Source organism: Tinamus guttatus, unplaced genomic scaffold (genome assembly GCF_059628265.1).
Source record: "Tinamus guttatus ecotype Peru unplaced genomic scaffold, ASM5962826v1 Tinamus_guttatus_pri_ptg000455l, whole genome shotgun sequence".
Taxonomy (NCBI): domain Eukaryota; kingdom Metazoa; phylum Chordata; class Aves; order Tinamiformes; family Tinamidae; genus Tinamus; species Tinamus guttatus.
Genome location: NW_028288989.1, coordinates 363,164 through 390,232, shown reverse-complemented (window position 1 = coordinate 390,232; position 27,069 = coordinate 363,164). Strand labels below are relative to the sequence as shown.

Below are 27,069 nucleotides of genomic sequence, written 5' to 3'. Positions count from 1 at the left end.
TCCTCCTGCCTCATGCTGCTGGTTTTGCCACTTCTGCACAGTAAATTTGTTTTTCATTAGTTTTGTAGCAGTTGCCCTTTTTTTGACGTTATTCTGTAAATGCAAAAAGACATAAAGGCTAGTTATGAATTCTACAGATAAGAAAAAAAAATAAACTTCAACTGACCAGACCAACTGATCACTATCACTAGTGCTTCGAGATGTATTCATAAGGTACCAGACACCATGGTACCTTATATTACAAATATCTACATGGTATCACAGCTCACATAATGAAAGCTGTTGTAGGAGGTGGGTAGAGGGTATTTCTACTAGCCAAGACTGGACTGATTACTTGACAAAGATCTACCATCTTATTATTTTCCAAAGGACTCAAAAAAAAGTCTTAGTTATTTTTTAAAATGACATTATTTTGTATTATTGTTATACCTACTAGGCTGCCATGGTAGGAAGCAATCCAATTTCAAAATGCATAACAACAACAACAACAAATCTATTATCAAAATCTCAGAACTATTCAGAGTACGAAAACATTCTATTTATAGCGGAATTTGTCATTCTTGTAAAGGACACACTCACTGTTCCTGGGGCATGGCCTTCTATTCTGAAACCCATGTCATGGCCAAACAAAACACAGTGCATACAAAGAGACAAAATTCTATTCCAAGAAATGGTTTTGTTTGGAGTCTTTAAGAACTCAGCTCAATCTCTGAAAGTACTTCAAGACTGCAAAAGAAAGCAAAATAAGTTTCACTATGTCTGATTTTTGTGAGGCCACTGACAGATGTTTGTGCTATGGATTATAACCGCTGGATCTAAGACTTGTCTGACTCCAAATCAAATATTACTGCTAAGCTTAGCTTGCTGTTTCAAATTCCATCAGTGCAATGAAGGATAACCCAAGCATCACAGGAAAGCTACACCTAAGATACATTCCTGGTAGCAGCAGAGAGGAGTGCATGCATCTTCCCACGTTATTTATCCTCCTCGTCACACGAACTGAGAATCAGACAAGTCTTCTGCGTGTCAGACTTGGCAGATCAACTGCCCCCACACAGCAGGCAGTGCAGAAAAGCAGAGGAAGAGCAAGCGAGCGCCCACCCTGGTTCCTCCCTTGGGCCCACATCCTTCTCAGTGCAGAAGGAGCAGGACTGTTCCTCTCCAAGGAGGAACAATAACACCCATTGTGTAGACTTTCCATCCACTAGGCACAGATGGCCTCAATCTTTCATGTGACCAGGGCCACAGCTGGGGCACCATCCTTCAGGCAGCCTTCAGTTATCTGCCCCAAGATAGTGGTGGGATTTAACTCCTTCCTGTAATAACCCCGTAGCTCTGTAATAACTGACCAGACACAGACTCCTCCCTGTGTATAACTTGACATACACAGAACCCTCCCCTTCTCATCTGTACAGTCCTCCCTCATCCACACACGACTTGCTAGAGCGCTAAGCACTGCTCACTTGGATCCTCTGCATCTAACCAAACACGCTAGGGTTATTCACACAAGAGGACAGAAGAAGAAGACATGACTCCTTCTTTTCTTTTTATAATCCATGCAAATCCTTGTAATTGTTCCTCAGGATCATCAAGTCACTCTTCATATCATATCAGTGATGAGAGCTGCCCATGGTTTTGGCATCTAGTCTTATTCTCCTCTGGGGGGGGATATTGTTGCCACCGTGAGAAACCCTCTTTACCATTACCTGGTTTCTGTTCTCACTTCTTTGCAAGATTTACGCATGGTTTCTATAATAAAAGAGTTTTGCATCTAAACAGCACCAAGCAACTTTTACCTTCCCAGTACAAAGTCACTGCTAATTAAAAAGTTACAATGAAAAGACACACGGCACAAAATCCTGAAGGGCAGCACAGAGCACAGAGTCCATCTAGGGACACAAAGTCACACAAAGCAGTCCTGTTGTGCTACCAACTGCTTTCCTGTCATCAAAAATCATCCTGTTAGTGTCGCAGCCTCTTTGCCTATAGCCTATGGAGAGGCTAACATGAGAGAGAAACGTCAGCTAATAATGTAAAACTGATAATGTAAAAATTCTAAAATATTTACCTAAAGACACCTTCCATTTGACGCTTACAAGCTGAGAAGCTGAGAAACTGAATAAATACCCCATGATATTTTCTCCCTAACATGTCCTGTTTACCCTACACATCTTTCCAAGATTGAGACTGTGTTGGACTATGGAGTGCATCTAATGCACAGCTATGAGTAACTGCTGAATTCAAACCATTCCCAGAAGCAAAAGGCCAGTCAGTGGCTAGTTAATTCTCATCCTTTTCAAACCATGTTTTTCTTTTCAATAATTTATGTTGAGGAGTGGTAGCAAGGGAGAGGAAGAGAGAGTAAAGATCTTTAATAGACATTAAGTCTTCAAGGAAGAAGAGAGAATCCCTAAGAGCTTTGCAGGTCATGGCAAAAATGCAAAGAACTTGGGTTTTGTAATTACCTGCATTACATATCTTTGGAGTTTCCTTCCGTCTCATGAGGTGTGAAACTCAAATAACAAGCATCTTTTTGTATCCTGCAAAAGCATCTTTACAAGGTTCAGTTCATAACTGTAACAATAATAAGCTAAAAATGGACATTTTCATTGCCAGAAAGAGCAGAAGTTTCTGAAGTTTTATGGGTTAAAAAAGCTAATAAGTATAATAGTCTTTTGAAGATGCTAGTATAATCTTTCCAAAACTGAAGAGAACAGATGACTCAAGCATATGGCCAAGTTCCATTAGAATTCTGTCTTGTAATCATAAAATATGATGTAATGTAGTGTGGTCCCAAGAGAAGAACATATGTGACATGCAGAAGCATTCCCTGGATCCATCTGGCTAGCTATTTTAAAAAGGTATTACACAAGTAAGCACTTAAAAAAAAAGTCTCCAGGATAAATATTCTCAAGACTTTTCTTGGAAAAGTGGAAAAGTAAGGGCTATTGCTCTTAAAAACTACAATTGATGCATCAGCCATTATTGTTATAAACGCTGCTCAGCTAAGCATGGGTAAGACAAACAACTTCCTCACTACACCTTCCTGCAGCAATGCCTCTGTACAAAAAGCAAATCCTTCTTAAATTTGAAGGCAATCTGGGGTTCATTACTACTTCACTTTTACTGGACAAGAAAAAACAAGTGGGGTAAAAAAAAAAAAAGCCTAAAGGACAATTTGCAAATCAAAGGAAGTTTCACTATAATAAGTAATAAAGGGAAGGGGAAAGAATCTATACTAACAACACTTCAGCTGGCAAAGAATATTATTTTCTGCATTATGTGAAGTTTGAGTGAAACAGAATTACTGAGAAGGATATCAGAGCCATCAGCTCTGGCAGGTAAAATACTTTTCAGTTCATTAATTACCCAAATAGGCACAGCAGAAATAAAATGTTTTACAACACTGGAATGAAGAGCTTTTGACATAATTCAGTACAGAGTTATCAGTACAATCCTTATTATATTTAGGGCCCTATCTAAGAAGATATGCACAGATGTCTTAACTAAACATGCAAGGTCTAACAGAATTTATGAAAAACTCTGCTTTTTATTGTAAATAGCCCACAATTCAAGTTAAGCTACTAGAAAAATAAACTGAATCCAGCAAGCAAAGTAAGGAAAAGAGGCAAATTACAGTAGTCTTATTTCTCACAATGACAAAACTAGCAAGAGACAATTATTGAGGACTAGGGTATACAGACATTAGTTACAACCTGCATCGAACCACCATGTCACAAGTCATCCACATATTCGCCATATAATAGTACTTTGCTCCCCAGTGGCGAGATGGTCCCAGCAGTCACTGTAAGAACATCCCCATATCCTTTGCCTAAGGGCAAACACACCCGACTACATCGACTTAAAAAGTGCCAGGTGATCAGAAATATGAAATGGCTTCTTTAGGCTAGGTTGCTAGGCTAGGATGCCTCAGCCTCAAGGAGATACAAGCTAAGGGGAATATAAAATCATCAGTAATACGGAGTAAGCAACTAGGGATCAACTTTTCAGTGTCTTTTTCATCACTCTGAGGAACCATCAAATGAAAATAGTGAGACCCAGTTTGGTTCGAAATCAAACAAGAAGTCAATAGCAGACTTGAGGAACTCTGCCAAAGGATAAGACAGATGCAAGATGTTTACAAGGGTTCAAGGAGGGACCAACCATGTATTAGGAAAGAGATTCATTAGAGATTTGGAAGAGACATTTGTTCAAACCTCAAAAGGCTGAGGAAATCACTTGAGCTGAAAACAGTCAGCAGCTAGGAAACCTCTACAACTCAACATCATACACACTTACTCTGAGTTTGCTCTTCCAAGATACACACTGACAAGCACTATCAGAGCCAGAAGACTAGAAAACTAGGCAAGAGGGGCGTTCGGTCTGAACCAGCAATCGTCGGTCTGTTCCTAACAGCAATTTGATCAGACCCACTGTTTTTTTCTATCACAGCTCTTATTCCCTCTGTGGCTTTGGAGAAGAAAACCAACAGTATGCAGGCTGGTGTGTAGGACCTCCAGGGCATCAGTACTGAGTCATGCTAGACCCATTGCCCTAGGGAAGAAGATAGGTACACGTGATGCTGCTGCTTTTGTCCTTCCAGAATAGTGAGATGGGGAGCAAAGGGGAAAAAAAAGAAAACAGCAAACCAACCAACCAGAAAAAAACAAATCATGAGCAAAAACTGGAAGTACAAACTGAAAAGGAAGCTGTAGCCACAATTGTAAATCAGGGATTGAATAAAAAGCTAAGGCTGCATAAATAGTCCTTCAGATAGAGGCTGAGGTCACATCTTGACTACAGAACTTACACCACAGTGGACTATTTTAACTATATTATACCATGCAAGTACAGGAAAGCTGACTATTGGTTGAATGCACAGCCATTTTGAAAGTTAAATACCCTATTCATACATGTAAATGCGTTTTTGAAACAGAAGCTCTCAAAAACTGAGCCTGAAAGTTCACAAAATTATTTTTAATAGATGACACATCAAATACAGATATCAGTTTTGTTTTATTGTTTTAAAAAGCTTCATTGCACTCAGAAATAGAGGACTTAAAACTTCACAGTGTGTATTTCACCTGTTTTTCAATTCTCAGAAATCACCTTTTAAAGATTATGGCCTGACGTGCTTTTTGAATAGGAAGAGACTGACAAAGGAAGGAAAGCAAAATTAACCTGTTACTTCGCCAGAGTAAGCAAAGGTGACAATGCTACTATTAGCAAAATATGAGAACAATCTTTCTGCAGCGACTACTGCAGTTACACTGAAGTCGGAACAGCCGAGTCTTCCATAATCTCACCACAAAGCGTTGCCATCTGCCCAAGAGAAACCAAACCGCGCCTCCGCATCCCCCAACCACCCTGCGATGCCGAATGATTATCCACTGAAATCTGCTTCCTCAGGAGCGAGGAAAGTTTTGGCACACGCTCCACAACATCACTATAAATGAGCCCTCTGTGCTGCAGCTGTCCACGGCTTCGTTCACAGCCCCACACAACACATTGCTCCAGGCTGCTCCAGCCACCCAGCTGGTTCTCCTACATCCCCTTGTGCAAACCTCTTTGGAAATCAACTAGAAGTTGTAGGTGAATATTGAACTTCATGGGGAGCTGGCCACTTCCTTAGCTTTGTTTTATTTTAGAATGCGTCACTCCTTTCTATGCCTATGCAAGAAGTTTTCCAAACATTTGATGTCAGACAGGAAAACTGAAGTGGAAAGTGGATGACAGCCAGTCTAGCTGAGCTTTATCAACTCCCTCCATACATCCTGACACGCTACACAAGCTCTGAATTACTGCAAGCACCATACCCAGTTGTGGCACTGCTATTTTAAGAGGTGTCATATTTTGCAAATAGAAACTAGAGAATTTTAATGTAAAGTCCAAAATCCAAACAACATGCTGTGCCATTTCATGATCCATATGTTCCTTACATTAGACTGTAGCATGCAATAAAAGGGGCAATAAAAAAGCCTTGCATGTCAGTAGACGTAGAAAAAATAGGTGCTGCCATATTTAAATTATTTTTAAGCTAAAAGAAATGACTAAGTTCAAGAAATATTTGTATTTATTTTTACAAAAATACGAAAAAAGAGAACGAGTTGACTTTGAGTTTCTTGTACTCAGTTGGCTCCACACACACCTCCCACCAGAGGCAGTCAGTGCTGTTCTCCTGCTTGGCTGAGGGGAAAGCACTGGGGAAATGGGTACAAAAAGGTGTATTCTCAACCCTGAAGCTGAGCACTCTTCAACACATGGTTTCCTCTGGCCCAGGAAGCTTGTGACTGAACTCTGATCCTTCCAGAGGGGAGGCAGAGCCTTGCACAGACAGGCTCTAAATAAAACACAGGTCCATGAGCAGAGAGCTAATTACTCGTGTCTAATCAAAATAGGTGTTTCTTGCTACTACACCAACGCAGTCGCCACCATCGCCTAGTGAGTTAAGCCAGCCTGTTTCCTTGGCAACCACTCCCAGACCGAACTCACAAGACAGATTTTACCAAAATCTCTCTCTCTTAATTGAATCGAGTCAGTCAAATTCTATATGTTTGAGCGGAACTCGATGACACAAAAGATAATCACCATCAAAGCAGCATTTCTGCTGCTCCCAGACTAGCTGGAATTTCAACATAAGAACAAAGAGAAATAGCTGAGTTCAAATCCTAGTGTAGATGGGAGTATTGAGGCTTCGGTGCAAAACCAGAGCCTGTTATACGTAATTAGGTGTGCTTTTTTGTTACGAGACTGTGCAGATAAGCAGGTATTAAAAATGCTTACATAGGATAGTTTCCTCCCTATCAAATGCAGCAAAAATATCAATCATCTGTTTGGTTTAATACTTATAATCTCTCAGGGAGACAGAGAGCTAGTTAGGGACAGATGCTGGAACGAACGCTCATGTTTATTTTAAAAAGGACAGTATTGCAGGCTCATCTTGAAATGATCCCTCCTAAACTAATCATGGAAGGGAGGCATTTGTATCTCAGAATATGTTGCGGAGCCCAGGGCTTTAAGAAACTATCCATTATAAACACAAGGTCACACAAGAACTTAGAAGAGCTATGAGAGGAGACCGACACATCTACAGTCATGCACAATGTTCAAAAATACTTCCATTCTATTCATGAAAACAGCACAAAAGGGCAGTTGCATTAACAGCCAAAAAGGGTAAAAGCTCAGGTCGATAGACCTGATTAGTACAGTTAAACCCTATTAACTTCATTAGCTTTGTACACATGGATGTAATGTGGTTCTGCGGCAACCTGTTCCACAGTCAGGTTTTCACCGGACTTAACTGCATTATCTGTATTCTCCACAGTTGGGTCACAGGAAGTCTTGAAAAAGGTGAGAGGTAAACATTCATTTTAATTTAAACTTTCACTCAGCACTTACCTCTTTACCAAAACAGGTAAGGGAAAAGAAAATGTCATAATCACCCAAATTAAAATCTTCCATGCACACATTCTGAAATCTCATCCAATATTGAGTTACATGGATCCCTGCACATCTCGGAGTTATTAATCAATAAACTGGAGCAACTAGCTCAACAGAAGCTACTCGCTTACAATTATTTGCTTACAATTCACTGCATTGATTTTACAGCTTCCTCCAGTTTCAGTGCTTCTGCTGGAGTGAGCAGAAGACAACACTGACACAGATTTAAATTGTACCTTTTCTTACTGCATCAGTACAGCTCCCCTACTACAAAAATCAAAACATAGCAGATACTTGCACATTTTTGTTGCCTTTTATTTTTTTTTTAAGCAAAAGAATCTTTACCACAAGCATCTATTGCTGTCAGAAGTGAATTCCAGCACAGTCAGGCTCTGGGAAAACTGCTGCCCTCACTGCACTAATTCTGCATACAGCATTCCCAAAGCGAACTCCTGGCATAGCCTTTGAGGAGGGAGGTGTCCCCTTTGTATATCAGTGGCTCATACAGCACTATTCCCTCCTGGGCCTGAGGTATGCAAGAGGCAGCATGACATCCACCTACGCCCCACGGCATAGGACATTGTTCCAGTACCCTCAAGGTAGAGATGCTTTTGCAAAAAAAAAAACAGAGGCTCCTCTTCTTGGAGAAATCCAACCAGCTGTTTCTAACACCTGTAAAGGCCAGTCCAACGTTTTAAGCTCTTCAGCAGCCTTTACCCACCTTTCTCACCAAACTCTCCTCCCTCTCGTTTTTCCAACAGTACGGCCCAGTTTACACCTTTGCAATTATAGCAGCCACCTCTTGAGCTTGCTCAGGCCTGAGCTACACAAAGTTGTGACTAGAAGGCACCAGCCAGAACTGCATATCCCATTAGGGAAACTGCTCGGCTTCTGCTTGGAACACAGCCAGCTGAGTAGCAAGCAACAGATAGAGCAGAAGCAGAAGTTAACCAGCCCTCAGCACCCATTTGACTCGCAGACAACATGCTTTACAAGGCGTGAAGAATTTCACAGTGTTTGCAATGGGAAACACTGATTGCGGAAGAAAGTTCCCCTTCATCTAGACCGAAATATCAAAGCTAAGCAAGATATGGGCAGTTACCCTTGCCCATTATAAATAAAGTCTATTTTCAGACCTAAGGCAGAGGTATGTTTTTCCTCCTGCAAGTACTGCAAAGGTGTATACAAAGATAAGATGACTTTTAACCTATGAATTAAATTGCAAAAGCAAAAACTGCCATTAAATCCTTCTCAAGATAAATATGAGTTCAAAATTCTTTCTGCTTTTAATTTCTTTCATTAAGAAGCTCTGAAGAATACAGGGTTGGGAAATATTTCTCTTCATAGTTTCTGAGTTAACCCTCCCTTTCCTCTAACTTTCACCCCTTTGTAAAAGTTCATGTCTGTTGGGAATCAGGAGGTCTGCAACACAGGATGGACCATTATAATTCAACGCATGCTGCTTTGGGGGAGAAAAGGCATGTTTTTGGAATAGCGCTGTTACGGGTCAGGAATGTAAAGCAGAGTTCATATTTCAGATGAAAATGGGAACCAGAGCTTATACGTGCAAGCCTAACTCTGCTTTTCAGTAATGAAGGAAAATGAAGGCTGTGCAGCAAAGTCTCCTGCACTGCATCAGCTTCTCAGGAGCACTAATGAAGCAGTGAATGAATTCTTGTGTTCTGCGAAATTCAGAATTGTGAGTCCCGCTTTCACCTCAGTGTGAATTTCTGATATTTGCTTTAGAACATACTCTCCGGCTCTAACATTTGCAGTGGCACTGAGCAGGCAAACATGTGCTGTGTATCATCCCAGGGAGCTTCCCGGCCTCACAAAACAACTGCACCATTGAAACACCTCAAGTAGAAACAGTACATCTCAAATGAGATAGCATCACAGCTATGCGTTCCGCTCCTCAAAACTATGCAGGCTGTGGTTTGCATTGCAACGTGCTGCACTTTGCTACAAGTAGCAACACCTCCTCGCAGCAGAGTGCAATATCCCTTTGCACCTAGCTCCATAATTGCTTTGGTTTCTTTCTACTTTAACCCACCTTTTCTTGAATTTAGACCCATGCACGAGCTTGAGAAAGATTATGAAAGTCACTACATTGGTGCAAGATCAGTGTCAATATCCCCGCAATGGTGCATTTTGCTTGCTGGTCTCCTCTGGGGTTGGATGGGGAAACACAGGAAGGGAAACAAGATCAGAAAAAGCTCTTTCTCATAGGAAGAACAACCTACCCACCAGAGCTGCTGTTGAATCTCTTCATCCCTCACCTTTCCATCTAAGATTCAGGAATCAGTCTGACAGACTTACCAAAAGGGTAAGGTATTAGGCTGTTCACTAGCATCTTGTCCAGATAGCAGGCACATGGGAAAAGCTCCCAAGGAAGCCAGCAGCTTATGTCCATCTTCTATACAGAACATGCATGTTTTACATGTGAGCCACCTGATCACTGCCTGTAGGTTAAGCAACATCTCCTGGGACAGCTCTTTCCAATCCCTTCCCCTCCCCTTCCACCACCCTTGCTGCTCTATCGCGCTGGGGGAACATCAATGGTCAGGACAAAGTTGACATCAGGCAGTCAGCACAACCCTCTGCCTCTCAGAGTGACACACAGGTAAAAGGTGTTACAGCGTAAGAAGAAACAGTCAGCTGTCTCCATCCCTGAGGGGTGAAGAAGGATTAAAACGATGATCAAATACCCTGTTCTTTCTTTTCTCGCTCACATCAGTAGTGCAAAAGTTGCAAGAAAGAGAATGCAAGATGCGTCATTTAAGTTCTCAAAACAAGGACAGGGGCTTGATACGATTGTACGCTTTGGGTAGAAGGAACACCATGAACATACACATGCAAGACACCAGCAGAAACAAAAATACTTCTGCATAGCAAAAGATTGGAATTTATTTATTTTACAAGAAACTCTGCAGTTAGATGCAGGGCAGAGTTCATATTATCGCAAGGTTTCAGGGCCCCAGTTGGGACTGAAGATGCTATTGCATAAAGCTTTAGGAAAAACAACCTACCCTTGATTACTCTCAAAGCACAGGGGCAGCCAGATGCTTGCGGAAATAAAGACAGTCTACACAACGGCTATATCAGTTTTATTAAAAGTACTATTGCACTAAACCCAGTTTAGAGCTCCATCTATTTTACAGTGGAATCAGGTCACCTCACAAGTTTACTTAGCATAGATAGGAACCACATCCCTATTCTTGAGTATAAATTGTCATTTGATAATTGTCACGGTTGGTAATTGGTGTAAATTTAGAAACCAGTCCCAGCTGGAAGCTTTCTGCTAGCAATGCCAGCCTCCATGACTAATGTCAGGAAAACTTACTGCCCTTGGTATGGCTAGTTTCAGCAAGCTCAGCAGCACAGGTTTGAAGGTCCTGTTCTTGTTTCAAAATTATTTTTAAGTATTATACATTATAAATTTAATTAGACATCTGTTTTTAAATAGTTTTTTGTCTGGTGCTGTTCCCTCCTTCCCTCTGAAAACAAAAAGTTTTATGCAATCATTCTAATGTCCTGCTGCATGCGCTCCAAAGTTCCTGCTAGAGAGAAAGCAGTCTCCAAGATGAATAAGATTGGGCAAGTTTCACGAAGAGCATTGGTTATATGGACAGGGATAAGAGAGCACTTCCACCAACACCCATGGCACGAGCTGAGTTATACCCTTGATGTGCCAAATGCCAGGTAGCGAGTGCGTTACCTCCTGCGGCTCCTGGGAGGAGCCCCAGTAGGTGCTGCCGGGTGCCCAACGGGCACAGGGGGATGTGCAGGGCAGCTTCTCCACGCACATGTCACAGCGGGGTAGAAGGGGCAGCCACTGAGGTCCACAGAGCAGGGAAACTGCAGGTACCGCGGTGATGTGGGGAATGAAGACAAGGTGAACTACACAGGGAGGCCAGGCTGCATTAGCTCTGCTGCTCACAAGAAATAAATAAATACAAAAAAACTGCCCAATCTCAAAAAACACTAAAAAAAAAAAAGATATTTCTTAAAAAGGCTTTATTTTCTTAAAGCTTTTACAGAATATGCAGTTACATTTACAGTCTAAATCAGGTAGACCCCCATTGCAATTCTGTTTTCTCCAGCAACTGCAGTGCATGGCAGGTCTGGCAAGCATACATGCTAAGAGGCCCAGTCAGCAAAGCAGCAAGTAAGAAGAGACAAATTAACATCAACTTGGCTCTCTGCAGCACAGGGTTCCTTGTCCCAAAGGCAGCGACCGCTGTAATTAACTTTGCTCATGAAACACAGCGCTCCAAAGTGGGGCCTAATTAGATGCCTCGGCTGCTGCGATTCATTAGCACACCCAGCAAGGCCATGTAACGCAAGATATATTTGCCCAATGACCCTCTAAAAAAGCCTGGTGTTGCCTTTAGGTACAAGTTGTTTCTCTCTTGTTTGAGAAGGAAATAAGGGTTCATTTTAGAGTGAAAGTTTACCAGAGCATAATGCCTCCAACTGCAAGGACAAGAGAGGCAATAAGAGTATGAAGTGCAGCAGGATCCTGGGCTGGCACCGGCCCTCGGCAGCACAGGCCCATCCTGAGCTTGTGGGAAGCAGCAGCGGGTTACGGAGGGGGAAACTGCTTTTCAACAGAGCAGTAACAACAGCTTGGAGCTCTTGTAGGCGCAAGGCTCGAGGACAGTGCCAGAAAAGCCACAGGAAGGACTGCCAGGAATGTCCTCCCAGCCACCCGAAGACAGCGGTGGCCCCGGCGGCTCGGACCGGTCTCTCTCAACTTGCGGCTTCAGGAGTCAGGCTCACTTGAAATCGCCCTCGCTTGAAATTGCCCACTATAGGCTAAACACCAAGCAAGGAATAAAACATGGATAAAAATTTATGTCAACTGCAAACTACTATTTCCCCATTTTAAATAAAATACAGGCGCTGTGTTGATACATGCCTTTCTTTTCCTTGGGCTTTTCTTTTTCTGTTTGTTTGCTTCCCTTCCGAGGAAGGAGCTTTCTGCCAGGGCTCAGCATGGCAGACTCAAACATCCCAACCCTTTTCCCACATAAAAATGAATAAATAAACAACTGAAACAAGCTCCCCTCCTCTGCAGGGGGCAAGCAATGTTAATGACCCAGCTAAGGTCTCAAATACAGACTTTTTCCAGATCAGTCCCAGAACAGCCTACAGTGTTTCTAACACCCTCCCCTATCAAATCAGCCCAGGAAGAAGCAAAACAGAGCTGGAGGGGCAAGGGGAAGACATCTTTTACAATTTTGAGAATATCTCTATACACTTCAAAGTTGCATCAAATCACAAAAATTCATTAAGGATTAATTACATGGATAACTGATTAAGTCTAGTATTACAATCAACATCAGAGACACTTGAAAAGACCCTGTAATTTCATTACTAGGTCCTGCCCACAGGTCTAATGAGCTACAGTATTCAACAACTAATTGTAGATTCTCAGTGTATTACAAGCCTTCTACCCAACTATTCAGTGCTAATTATTGTTATAGGTGTTAGATTTCATAACCAGAGTTCCTAAGTCTCTTTAATAATTGCTGTTGTGAAAATATTTCTGACTTCTGTAAACACTGTTGCAAGAAATCATCTTTGCAGGCAGTCAGCAAAGATGTTGAAGTCTGAAAAATCAGATCATTGTGCTCAACAGCTTTTCTTTTGTAGGAAATCACGATTGCGTCTTCTGAATATGACAGGGGCAAAACATTTGCAACTTTAAAGTCCCGGAACACTCCTTACTCAGCTTATCTAGTTTTGTCATACTTCAGACAGCTTGGGTCAATACCCAAGTTCAAAAAAGTACAGGATAATGTCTAATGTGACTATTCAAGGATATTTTAAGATAAGCAGTAGGTTGGTTTTGGAACTTATACTTGAGTGTATGTGTTAGAAATGAGTCATGAAGAGACAAGACTATAGAAATTCCACACGCACTGAAAGAATTCAGTGCGTTGCCATTACAGTCCTGCAAGCGCTGTATGGCAGTGCTCTGGGGAAGGCACTGAGTATCTGCAGGGTTTGCTATATTAGCAGGGCAAGAAGGACTTCATCACTCATACAGCTAGCTAACAGCCTCAGTGCCTATGAAGAGATTGATGAGCTTTTAGATCAGAAGCCAGGTGTTAAGGCAGTGCTCCTCACAGCAGTTCAAAGCCTCAGAAATGGGTGTCTTGCCAGCGACCTTCCCATCACAGCCAGGGACAGCAGGGAACATCAGCAAATCCAAGACTAAGCTGCATACAGGTCACTGCACCTCCTGAAAGGTTTCCCAGCAGTTTCCTAACAGCTCTTTGGAATAGTAACACCCAATTCGTCTTTTCTACAGGGAAATGTTGCCTTGTGTGTCACAGCTGGATCCTCAGGACAACAAACAAAGCCAGCAAGCAGGTATAAGTGTAGTCTTAACTGTGTCAGTGAATATACTATAGGGAAACACTTAATCCACTCAATTTTCTTCTTTAAATTTCAGGCAAAAGAGTTGGGTGACACAATCTAAAAACACGTTAAAACCCTCCCTGTTCTTTAGCACAGAAATGCTCACAATGCCTGAAGCTTTCAGTATGAAATAAAGCTGGCTGAAAGAAGACAAGGGAATTGGTTAGGGAATAGGGGCTTCTTGGCATTCCTTTAAACCATTTCCTGTTCACTCTCATAGTGTAATATAGCCCTAAGAAAATATATCTGACCTCACTCTTTTCAGCTGCATTTAAAAAGTTAAACATAATTTAAATATCAGATTGCACATTCATAAACTAAAAGAAATAAATAAATGTGTTGTTCCCTTTGTCTCCAACTACAAAAAACTACAACTCCATTTTTTTTTTTTTAATAAAAGCTTTGATTTTCCCTGGGAGACGAGGTCAACAGACTAGGGCATTTCCTGTCTGCAGCAATGCCGTGCGCTTATGCAGACATGAGTCTTTTGACAAACAACTGATTTTTTTTTTTTTCAAAGAGGGGCTCATTATAATCGTGCCATATAGCAAGATCACATTCTTTCCTACTTGCTTTGCTTAATCACTATGGATTACTCAAGCATACTTGAGAAAAAGATGTATTTCAGCTGTGTGTGAAAACTGACAGTTCATCCAAAATCCCACACACGTTGAAAACAGAGGAAGAGGCTCATTTTAATCCAGACTGATCATGCATTGATGAAAACTGGGAGCAAACGTATGAGAACAACCAAGCTAGTAACATACATTACCAAAAATCTGATCCTACAAAATCAGATCTGAGTACTTTTCCTTCATTAACAAAGATCCCCTACCTTACACAAAGGAGACTACAGGAGACCATCATCAGGGCCACTTATAGCTCCTACAAGTAAAATCATCCCTCTGAACCTTGCCCCCAGTTTTTTAAAGGGAGCTGTACTAAGTTTGTCTCTTCCCCTTCAATGCACTCACAACCTACTTAAAATTGTTCAATTGTTTTTCTTACATGAAAGATCTTAACTTCATAACTGCGTTTGCTGCGTGTAGAGAGAGCCCATTGAAGCAATACTACATTCATTAAACTGAATATACTAAATAACATATAGAAAATTTACACAGCAAAGATGCTGGTATGATAAAAATTGAGAGCCACAACTATTAGTATTAAAAAAAAAGAAGTCTAAAACAAAGAAAATGAAAAACTTGTCTGGAATGTAGTTATTAAATCTATGAGAGTTGTCCAAGAGCTGAGAAAGGAGAAAGAGTGCAAGAATTAGTATGGCAGAAGAGCAGGAAGTCATCTATCATCAGGTTTGTTTTCAGGTAGCAGATATCTTTTCTGTTTGCTTATTGATGGACAAAGCTTCAGTCACTGTTACAGGAAATGGGCAACACAGCATTTAAAAAAATGAACTACAGAGCGACCTGATCAGGATATATTAGAAAAAAAAAAAAGAATTATATATATATATATATAAAGATCATAAATCTAAATTCCTTGTATGGATTGGGAAAAATACACCATGGCAGAACAATTACATTCCTATGCTACCAAAAGAAAAACAATAAAAGATGCCAAGTACATTTCAACTACAGGCTAACTCACAAAACTTGCCTTTCCGGTCCCTAAGGAGCACTTGCCTACCCTTCTTCCATTTCATCTGGCATCAGAAGATGGGGTTTTGTGCCTTCAAAACACTGCACAACTGCACGAAGCACATGCTACCCATTTTACTGGCTGAAACAGTCATAGTCACTCATTTGCCCAAAACTGTGCAGTTAGTCAGTGCATGACAAGAGCCTAGACTTCTATTTGCACAGGATAATCCTGTTCTCCCTGCTAGCATCCCCAAAAATAAGTGTAATAAAGCAGGTTTGGTGGTTACAGCTATTCACACCTAAAAACGTATAAATAACCCCAAATTGGTAGAAACCCCGAAACCGTAGAAAATATAACAGAAACTGATAGTTATACTTAACAGGCCTGAAAAGCCTTACCTGGAGCTGCTGCCTCACACAACGCTTGCGTCTGCAGCATCCCGCTCACTTATTATAGCAAGCGTTACATAAACCGACTTCAAATGATCAAATGATCCCCTAAGAAACGCAATGCTACTCACAAACATGGTAACAAATTCCAGCCTGTACCCAAGTTTGTGCATCTTACCATCATCTGGATAAGCGGAGATAGCTGAAGGGTGCCACAGCAGCAAAGTTTCAAGACCCTCTTGCTGGCATTAATGTGAGCTGGCAGTCCTCACGAGCACATGGATAGCACAACCTCTCTCAAGGGAGTGCGACACGCTAACTAACCAGGGCAGCAACACAGCTGAAGCGAGACCCAGCTTGCCAGCAAAGAACCTACACCACCAATAGCAAAACCAAAACACCCCGCGCAACTTCAAGTTTACAAGCAAACAACATGGGCACTAAGAAGTGGTATTTGCTCCTGCTGAAAGAGCTGCCCAGCAGCAGCTCCTTGCTGCACAGACCAGCACCAGCTGCAACATCTCTTCCAAGGGATCCACAAAGATGTGTTCCGACCACTTACTGCATTTGGCATCACATATTGATGTGCAACATGAGGCAGTTGTGAGGTAGACTAAGGCCTCTAAGAATTAATTTCGAAGTCAAATATACATTTCGAAGTCAAATATACATTTACAGATTAAAAGTTTCCAAACTTCTTTTCACAAATCAGTATACCCCACCAATTCCCATTTTCTCTTACTAACTGGCTGCAAAGAGACTTACAATTCTGGTTTCATTACTATGCTTGACGATATCTCTCCCTGTTAAGTGCATTTCAACAAGCAACCAAGACAAGCAATGAAGACACGACTCTCATAGCCCATTAGCTGCTTCTCGCTGACTTACCATAGAGGTTTTCTTGATGATTAATATGGTGCTTGTGCATGATGCAGCTTCCTCCATTTTGAAAAATGCAGCTGTTTGCACTTGGGCAAGGAAATTGCTCACAAGCTCTAACGTCACAAGTGCAAGGGAAGTGCTGGATTGCCATTGCTCCTGCTGCAGAGTCACTGCACATCAGCCAGCAACCACTGCTCCCTCCCCCCTTCTCCCATAAATAAATAAACAAATAAATCACACAAGACCCAAAAGAGAAGATGCTATTGCATAGCTACCAATAACAAACTGAGGATCTCCAATTGTTACGTGCACTTTTGTGCTAGATTTGGTGAAAATAAAGTCAACTGAAGCTCTGCTATTTGCTTCTGTGAAGTTAGCATTTTATTTTGGTTTCAAAGCTCAGTTCAGGAGACTAAAGTCTTGCCTCAGACTTCAAAGGGCATCATTCCAGTCTCTGGATAAGCAGGCAGGTTACCCAAGTTTACAAAACTCCTAAGAGATTTCCATCACACACAGCAAAAGCATCAAAGATGAAAGGACGCACCTGCAAACAGAGCAGAATGGGTATGCCACATACATACACATGCACTGCAACCACATTATTTGCAAAGCAATGAAAACACCTTTGTTCCATCATCACCCTAATCACTCAACTCCTACAGGACTTCTGGAGAGCCATCTACACAGCCCACCTGAGACACATACCCACAGCATAGCTACAGACTGTTACATAGCAGTGAGGCCAGCCTGAAATTCAGATTACTGAGTGTTGCTATTTGTACCATGTCATCTCTCTAAACCCTAACAGCATCAAGCAGCCCTAGTGTTCGGTGCAACACAAGACTAGCGCTCAAAGAGGTTTCTACACAAAAAACTTCTAATTCAAGGTAAAGTATAAAGTCCATGTAACAAGCAAAAGCAGGAAAAGCAAAGCACCTTTAATAAGAATACACAGGAACAACAAGATGCAAGTCTAAAGGATGAAGATGTCCTGGAAGCTGTCGTTAAAAGATACTCAATCCCAGTGGTTTTCCCCAGCTGGTATTGTACAACAGTATTTTCGAAAGTTGAAATCTACAGCTACTTTTGGAAAGTCTAGAGCTAGAATTAGGAAAACAGCTCATTCAATAGCTTGTCATACATTGAGTGACCATATAAGCCCAGGTAGCTGCATTAACTTGGAGAGGGACAACGACAACATAGCTTGTCCTGGGGCAAGCCTCAAGTTCCTCTCAGGCAGCTAAGAACCAGGTAGGAAAACACACTTTTCCTCCACCCCTTAGGGAACATTTTGTATCTTTTCTAAGTATCAACATAATTACAAGTTTTCTACAATATATGTTTCCAGATACTAATCTCTGTATAGAACCAAAAAAAGGTTGAGTTTGGAAGAGCCCTTTTGAGATTCCTAATTCATGTGTCTGCTAAGTACCTTGCCCAGCTGAGTTTTGAATATTTACACAACCAGGTTAGAGTAAAGTATGAGTAGCTAGTGCAGTTTTGTTGCCACTTACAATAAAGTGGTATATTAAAAATCTGTACTACTTCAAGATTTATTAGAACTGATGCGCTGTTAATAAATGTTGAGCAGTTGTTCCTAAAACATCTGTACTCCAGTTGCATGTATACACACATAGTGTCCTAACAAAGACAAACACTGCAGAACTAAGGCTTTTTCTCACTAGCTAAAATATGGCTCATTTTTGGCTTTCAGCCTCCTTTTCGTTCCAACTTCCCTACACAGCTCATAAGTTGTTAAATACTCACTTAATCAATGCAGCTAACGGAGTCAAATAAAACATCAACCATCAGCCTCACCTTGGCCCGCAAATCAGCCTTCAGCCCCCAGAAAACCTTTCCTTGCACCTGGGCTGAAAAACCTGTAGCTTTTTTTTTTAATACAACCACAACACAGGAATCCCTCTCTGTGCTTGCTCCCTCCGCCTGCCCCACAGTGAGCCTCAGCAACCAGACCTGTGGGCAAGAAAAAAGGTGTCTTCAAAGCTGTGCTGGAAGTCCAACAGTCCAAGGATTTGCAATATCATAGATAGATAGACTGCATTTTCCTGCAAAGAACTGCCACTGTTGCCCTCCTCCTCCTCAGTGCTTCAATGTGCTGGAGCCTTGGAAAAGGTGTAAGGAGATGTAAACGGGGCAAGTGAGGGAGCAGAAAGGGTCTTGACACATCCCTAACGCCAGGGACAGCTGCTGGAATGAGGCACATTCTGCACATGCTTCAGCTTGGTGAACTCTGTAGTGTTTCTTTCTGCTTGTATCAGTCATACGGTCCCAAAATAAAAGCATGGGATGAAACAGATCAAAACTCCAATAAAATAAAATGTATAAATAATGTTTTAGTCTGTAGTTAAAATGACCATGCCTATCCACAGAAGTGTCTTTTTGTTCTTGGCAAAGACAATAGGTCACACTCTTCAAACACAAAGATCAGACTAGTCACCAAATCCCTTCCTTTGAGTGCATTTTAACTGACAACTTTGAGCTGTACAGAAAATTCCTTTTTTTTTTTTTCTTTTTTTAATCAGATAAAGACGAATGGTGCCAAAAAGGAAGAGCAAGGATATAGTGTACCACAATAAGAACACACAGACAGCTAATTTATTGCACTATTCATTTATTTCACTTTACATTTAAATCTTATTAAAGATAAGCAAATAATCCAAAAAAGTTACAAGTACTTTTTGCAGCTCTTCCAAACTCAGGCCTTTGAACTTTTGTGCTCTATTTAAAGGGACGCAAAAGTCATGTTTCTACACAACAAAAATTCCATTCTTGTTACCAATATATTTTAAAATACTATTTTTTTCCAGTTTGTATAAGCTAATTTTGCCTTCTTTTCCCTACCCACCCCATTTTACACTACTTAATCTTGGTACTTCATTGAGCAATGAATTGTAAACAAAGTAGATACTTGCACATTTCAGTTCATCTGCATTCACTTATTTCATACAATTTTGTAAACTGCTGCCCTAACACTATACTATTAAAAAAAGATAACTATTCCTCATGTAACTTGGGGCACAGCATAGCTGGAAAAGCTGCAGCAGGGTAGGAGCCGGATGTCATCTCCTCAGGGCAGAGCTCAGGTGAGTGCCCACACTAGCAAAAGGAGTGAGAAACTGCAGGCAGACACGCAAGAGGAGCCCTGCCTGATCTGGCACTCCTGCAGTGCCAAAGATTCTCCCAAGTCAGCCCAGACACAGAGCTGCACTTGCAACACAACACTGTGACTTTGCAACTGTCCATCATCAGCTCAATCTATGGATCAATACAGCTGCAAGAGGCAGATACTCCAAACAGACCAACATGCAACTAATAGTAGGTCTATAGGATTATTTCCTCAAGCACCCTGCCACATAGGTACTGATAATTGGCTTTAGGACCAAGACTATCTCTGTTATATGCTGAACTACAATCCTGTTTTAGGAAATTATTTCATATATATGAAATATGTATATTTCATATATTTCAAATATATATTTCAAATAATTTTTGTTTACTCAAAGCAAGCCGACTCCAACACAGCTTCCTCTACTATAATATCAGGCATCACAGCACACTTCCCATTCGACTTATTTCCTCTCCTCTGTCGAGAACTATTGGCAGATACTGAAGGTTCTAGAATACCTGCAAGTTTTCTGCCCTCACATGTTCTCCTCTTTCCTCAACTGGCCCGTCAGCTGGCATCCCACAACAACCAGCAGCAACACTGCAATTCCTTATCCTTCTGCTTCTACTGACGTTTTTCCCCACCACCTTTTTCTTTTTTAAGCACCATTTTTCTCCTCCTTCATCTATCTCAGTACTTGCCTTCTCCATTCCATTTTTCCTCCCTCAGTAAAAAGAGAGGCTGCACCTCACCCCTGTGGGGGCTGAGGATCAAGGGTGCCAGAATTACAGTTCACCCAAACGGGAATTTTAAAAGCACTCTAAGGACATTTCCACTGCCCACTATAAAAAGACTATTTGATGGCATGAAATTCCCATGGAACCAAGCACACCAGGCAGCAGGTCTTACTCAATACACTGTAAGGAACTATGGAATATATTTAACGGCTTCCCTAATCGAAGGGCTCAAGCTTTGCCCAGGACAGCGAGCAGCCAAGAGCGGAGCGTCACGTCCTCCAGAACTGGGCGCACAAAGCCAAAGGGCTCCTGAGCTGAAGCTGCGGTGGCAGGTAAAGTCCTCAAGTAGAGGGAGGCACACATGGGAGCGGGGTCACTTGTTCTAAAAGGAAGGGGGTTGATCCTCCTTTTCCTGAAGGAGGTGGTGAGGACATCCTATACATCCCAGAGATAAATTCTTTCCCCATGCATCATACTGTAAAAATCAAAATTCTGGCTGAAGGACACAGTAAATGGAGAGACAAGATGATGTCAATCCATTTCAGGTTTATTTAATTTGATTCCTGATAGAAAGCATGACACCCAAATAAAAGCAAGTTTCAGCAGCTTGCTTTCTAAATAACCGGATAAAGCGGTCAGGTTTGCTATTTCACTTGAAAGTCACAGCAAACTCTGTACACACTTTTTGTCACAATTAGCTTGAAAGACACTAGTACTGTACATGGACAATGCAATTTAACAGTCTCATGTTTCCTTTCAGGCTAATTGTAACTTTGAGTGGATAAAAGAATTTAAGAACTGTTGAAGACACCCCGCTTTATTATTTTTAAAGCTGCCCCACCCAAGTTCTCTCCCACACGTTCACTCACAGAGCACACGGGAACACAGTGATTTCACTGGAATGTAACCCAGCAATCTCTCCCTCCAGACCCCCACATCACATCTTACTCCTTAAAGCTGCTGAATAGAAGCCTACTAGTCAGAACATCAGGCATTACAGTAACCTGCTAAGCCTTAACAAGGACAGCCTCTAGATTAAAACTATTTTACACTACAAACATACCTAACTTTCCTACATTTTGAGATTTATGATATGATGACTACACTGCAGACAAAAAAAAAAAAAAAACCTGCAAATTTTTCCTCCCTCACTTGCTAGTAAAGGAATAGGCATTTCCAGAAATACCAGAAGTTTGAGTTGGCAATTAGCATTGGGAAATCCCAGCCTCCCTTGGCTCTACTTCTGACAAAAGCTACTTCTCGCACTGAATTGCCTAGTCAATTTTCAATTTTAAAACCAGTTGAATATTATTAGTATTTAAGGCATTTGGAAACAAAATCCAGTTCTAATCTTCACTTACCCAGTCAACAAGATGGCAATCAAGAAAAAAAAAGTTCTGTTGTCAAAATAATATGTTTATCAGCTGATCTGCAAGTATATCTAGATAAGAGTCCCAAAACTTTTTTAGTTACTGCCCACAGATCTAAGGCTGAGAATGAGAAGTCAAGGCTGGGAGGAAGAAAATACCTTTATAGAGCGGCCCTTTTCTAGAGGGATAAGAACACAGTCAAAAACAAGTCTACCTACACAGATCTTCCTGGTACCTACCATATCTTAGTATCAAAGAGCTAGATATTTAAATGTGTGTAGGTGCCTAAAAATGTAGGTGAGTATCTCGTCATATGTAAAAGGCAGACAGAACATGTTTAGACAGGTTTGGTACTTTCACACAACTGAAAATCCACCCAGCACTCATCTGCATCTTTAAGTATCTAGATGCCTTTGAAGCCAAGCCACAAAGGTATTAGTTATTGGGGAAAACATTCAAGTCTTTACATATTAGTAGTAACTATTAAAAAGCCCAATCAAGCATTAGTAGAACTTTTTTTAATTCTTTCAAATCCTACTTTTTCTAGCTAAGACAGTGAGGAGTCTTTCTAAAAGGTTTAGAGATGCTCATTCTCTATTATGGAGATAAACTGCCCATAAACAAACTGAAACCCTAAACTGATAGTTCCCAATATGATTATACCAAATTTTTCAAGTGCTGCACATAATGGCAAATAACAATTACAACGGTCATTCTGTCAGGTCACCAGGCACCAAGAGTAGGTTTTAAGTTGCACCACGAAGAGCAAGATGTAAGAAAAAGGAAGAAAAAATAAAGCTTCAAGGCAGAAAAGGAAACTGGATGCTTTCTTGAGAAGGAAGTGCAATTTCTGTAGTTCCATCTGCAAATGTTTGAAGTGTGCATATCAAACCCCAAGCTCGCAGTCACAACAATTGCCCCTTCCTGGGCATCCTGCTCAGGTTCCTAGGCTACACACATGCTCCCATGACCACACATCATGCTGCACGCTGTCACAACTAGGTATTGTCAGAGCATCTCCCTCCTCCACTTCCAACACACACGTTCACATGGCAACGGACACCCACAGGAAGGGTTCCACAATGACTAAATGTGCTGGGGGAAAAAGATGTTCTCCATTAACAGGGCTGTTGGTGCACAAGAGCCTTCTCCTTCACTCCCCCCAGGTCAGAGCCCTAAGAAGAGTCACACTCCAATCTGCCTCAGTTTTGGACAACAGCAGTTCTGCTAAATCTCAGAATTAGCAGCCTCATGTGTTCCTACATACCATGGCCACCCTTGTGCTTTCTGGCCGCTAATCTGAAGGCAGGATTCGACACCACGGTGAAGCCAAGCGAGCAGCTGCAGACAGGGAAGCCCTGCTGCTCCTCCTCCTCTCACCAGGCTTCTCCGAGCAGACGCCACAGTAAGACAGCACAGGGAGTTAACCAGCTAAAACTAACCTCACTAAATAGTTTTCTGCTGCTTTATGTCCCTGAACTGCCTCACTGTGGGCTCAGACAAATACCACCAGAGCCATAGTGTTGCACAGCTGCCCTGTCAGCAGTGGCAGGAGAAGAGCGAGCAGAGTCATTCGTTTGGATTGCTGTAGACAGAGCACCAAATCAAAACCCCACAGCAAGAATACATAAATACATACATGAATATCAGCAGTTGAGCCTACTTTGAATTCAGTTGCTCTACAAAGGCCTAGAGAGCTTTAACATATGGTTGAAGCTGCTTATCTAGTCTTCATGTAGTTTTATGCTTTGAGCCTCTGTGCTTGAGAAGTGTTTGAGTAATCCCTACTTCCCACATACACCTTGAAGACTTATTCTCACTTCTTTTTTAATGGTAAGAATGTGGCTAAAAAGAAGGACACATTCCCTCCCCCAAGACACCTTCAGTTCTGCAAAATAAGACATTTAAAGATTTTCTCCAGAAAGCAACAGAGTAAGGGTGGGCATGAAAAGAAAGATGGGGATCCTTATCCACATCTGAAAAGCAGTTAGCATGTTATATGCCACAATAAAAACACAACTAATTCCAGTTTAAGCCATCTCCTTTTCCTCATAAATTATGGCTAATGGCAGCTTTCAGAAACTAAAGAGAAAAGGATAATCTTTCTTATCTTGCACAAAATGCAGAGCAGCTCCTGTTGGCTGCTTTGAATTATGCCCTTAAGGTTCAGCTTCAACAAGAGGAAGGGAAACTGGTGTGAATTCAGACTGCTGTGCTCTTATACACCCAAACTTCAGGTATCTGAAAAAAGCCTTTGTGGTCAATTTTATCTCCAGCTTTTAGACTGCAGAACTAGCATCAAAATGGCAAATGTTTTCAACCACCTTTTGATTTTGTAATGAGGTGCGAGGGAGCTGGGAAGGATAAGCTAGGGATTAGCAATTCCAGGCAATTCATAGCTGTGGATGGACTAGTTAGAGCAAGATCTAGTTGCATCACGCGTGTCCCTCAGCCTTTGCTCTACAACAGCTGCCCAGCCAAAAGTGTGCCTGAAGCCTTGTCAACTCACAGGCACTCCTAAGCACCACGTGCGTTCGTTCACACCTTCACCAAGGGATTCTCTTTATTCTGGCAGATGCCCATAAAATATTTTACTGCTGGGGGAACCATAACAGCTCTTGCTAATACTCAAGAAGAGCAACAACACTTTCCGACTACAAAATAGGCAATTGTGGACTAAAGTGAGTAGCACACTGGGGTGAGATGCAAACAGAAGCTTGTGATTTTCGATTTTCATTGTTGCAAAGTGGCCTAAGGTACAAATCAAAATTACACAGGATTTGATGGATTTTCCACAATCGTTTTCTTCTACATCTAAGTCTGTTATTTCCAGTCCAGTTCTCCAACCCAGAAAAAGCAGGACATTTTAGAAGCCTAGGCAAACACACTAAGGCTGCACTGAAGACCTTTAAATGCTGGATAGCATGAAATACACTTTTGGTGCGAGACCTTTTTCTTATCCCTTTCTTTGGACTCCAGCAGTACAATGAACATACTGTCTCAGCCTGGTCACTAGCAAAAGCCAAACACTGCTGAAATCAGTGTGCTTCACTCACCTCTCAAAGGTTAGTTAGCTTGGTTAAAGAACAAGCCTTTTAGAAAGAGCTTTTGCTGAGCTGAAGAAATAGAGCCACTATCACCAGTGTTGCTGCTAAGACAATACAGTGTTTGCCCACACCAAGTGCTAACCTGTAGCTCAAAAAACACTAAGCAGCAATCAGCACATCTGCAAATCACATTGCAAAAGTATGTTACAAGCTGACTAAAAAGACACCTCTTTAATAGTGTACCTTGAGACTACCTTTACATCAAAACACAGTTTGCACTACTGAGCACCTTGTAAAATAATGTTCCCAAACATGAAAACTTCTGAAGAACCTCCATTTCAAGCATAATGCACCTTCACCAAACACAGCTATTCCTGGGGGAATCTGTCTGTGACAAACAACAATACATCACTTTTTTCAAAGAAGTGTGTAGATTTGTAGAAGGATGAAACATCCCATACTTCAGGGATGACAGATTTGTTACTAATTCCATCCCAAACCTGAAAAGTTAATCAAACACATCAAAGTCACCACATCAAAGCCATGTGTTTCACTGACTATCAAGTGGGCATCAGCACTAGTGCAAGGCAAGAAGCTGGAATGAGCAACTGGGGGATAAAGAAGAGGACAGGACTGCAGCATCCCAGAGCTGTATCGGCTTCAGGTGCAGTTCTGTGCTCTTTCAGCTAATCTTGTTATAAGCTTATCTAGTTATGATGCAACATGCACCACCTTTTTTCTACCAAGTGTGCAACAGAAGTGCATTCACTAACATGCTTCCAAATGCTACCATTTCCCCGCAAGATGTGACGAGCAGCAGTGTGGAATACAGTAAAAGCTGTGGCAGCCTATGGCAGTCCCTCTGGTCCAAGGGAATTATGCCCACTCCATAAACTCTATCTTGGACCTCCACTGATCCTACTTTAGCAAGAAAAGAAGATGAAGTGCAACATGGTCTCTCTCCAAATACAGTTTTAATAGTTTGCTGTCAGTTTGTCAAACTTGTGTCTTGGGCTGACTGATCAAGCCTCGCATCCACCTCTTACTTGTGGCTTGTCAGCTCCAGTACGACAGAAGTCCTACTTGCAGCACTCCTTCCTCAAGTCCTGCTAACAAAGGAACTGCCACAGCCCAGGGAGGCTCTCAGTAAGCGCTCAAACATCACACTGATAAGAACAGTGCTATGCTTGGACAGAAATACGATCAGGCACTGAAGTCTTAACACTAGCCTTAACACTGCACCTGGAACAAAATTTCAGCCTGAGCAAGAGCAAAATCTAACAGCAGATCAGCAGACCCCAGACACATATGCATGATTCAGCTATTTCTAAACGGGAGCAATGCTATTAGATTGCATAACAGAATTACACTCCAAAACAAGAACAGCCCAGTGTATGCTGCACTCAGTCATTGCTCTGGTGCTTGGAAAAAGGTTTTCTCTGTAATTCATTAACCTAAAACCTTATCAAGGTGGGAATGAAGAACTTGTTTCCAGTATGCAAACCAGCAGCCAAGCCGAGCAGAAATACTTACGTCACTCTTCCTGAACTTTGCTTTTAAGCTCTTCATGTTGATCACATTCAACCTTCTAGATCTTTGAGGAACTTTTTATCCTTCTTCAATATCTAAACAAAAGAGAAAGGAAAATAAGATTTCCGCTTGATAACATACAGTTCCCTGGGAGCCAAGCCTGACCTGAATTTACAAACCTACATGGCCCTTTGGGATTTTAGCCCTCAAGCTCTAGAAAAGATTTAGACAAACAATAAGAGAAATTTATTTTTTTCCCCTCAAAACTTAAAAGCACATTCAAGTCCAAGTATGACCTGGGAAGAACAAAGGCTTCACCAAAAACTGAGAAGTGTACCATGTTATACTAGCTGGAAGTAGATCACAGGCACATTCATATACTGGGCAGCCCCTTTCCCAAACCACAGCCCATTTCAGCAGTAGTGTGAGGGAATTAGCTTGCAAGGTGGGGTGAGTGGAAGCACAGGCAGGTTATCTCATTCAGCAACATCTGTTGTGGGTCTGCGCTGGGTAGCT

The 27,069-nt window shown here is 41.6% G+C and overlaps 1 protein-coding gene across 1 annotated transcript in view; it reads right to left on the bottom strand.

Annotated features, from left to right (window-relative positions):
• Positions 1–26,649, bottom strand: part of RAI14 (retinoic acid induced 14) — a 71,487-nt gene extending 44,838 nt beyond the window's left edge. Inside the window, exon 1 of the mRNA XM_088532105.1 lies at positions 26,557–26,649. Within this exon, the coding sequence (XP_088388231.1) occupies positions 26,557–26,592 (36 nt within the window). The 5' untranslated portion in view covers positions 26,593–26,649. The remainder of the gene's footprint in view (positions 1–26,556) is intronic.
• Positions 26,650–27,069: the final 420 nt, after the last annotated feature.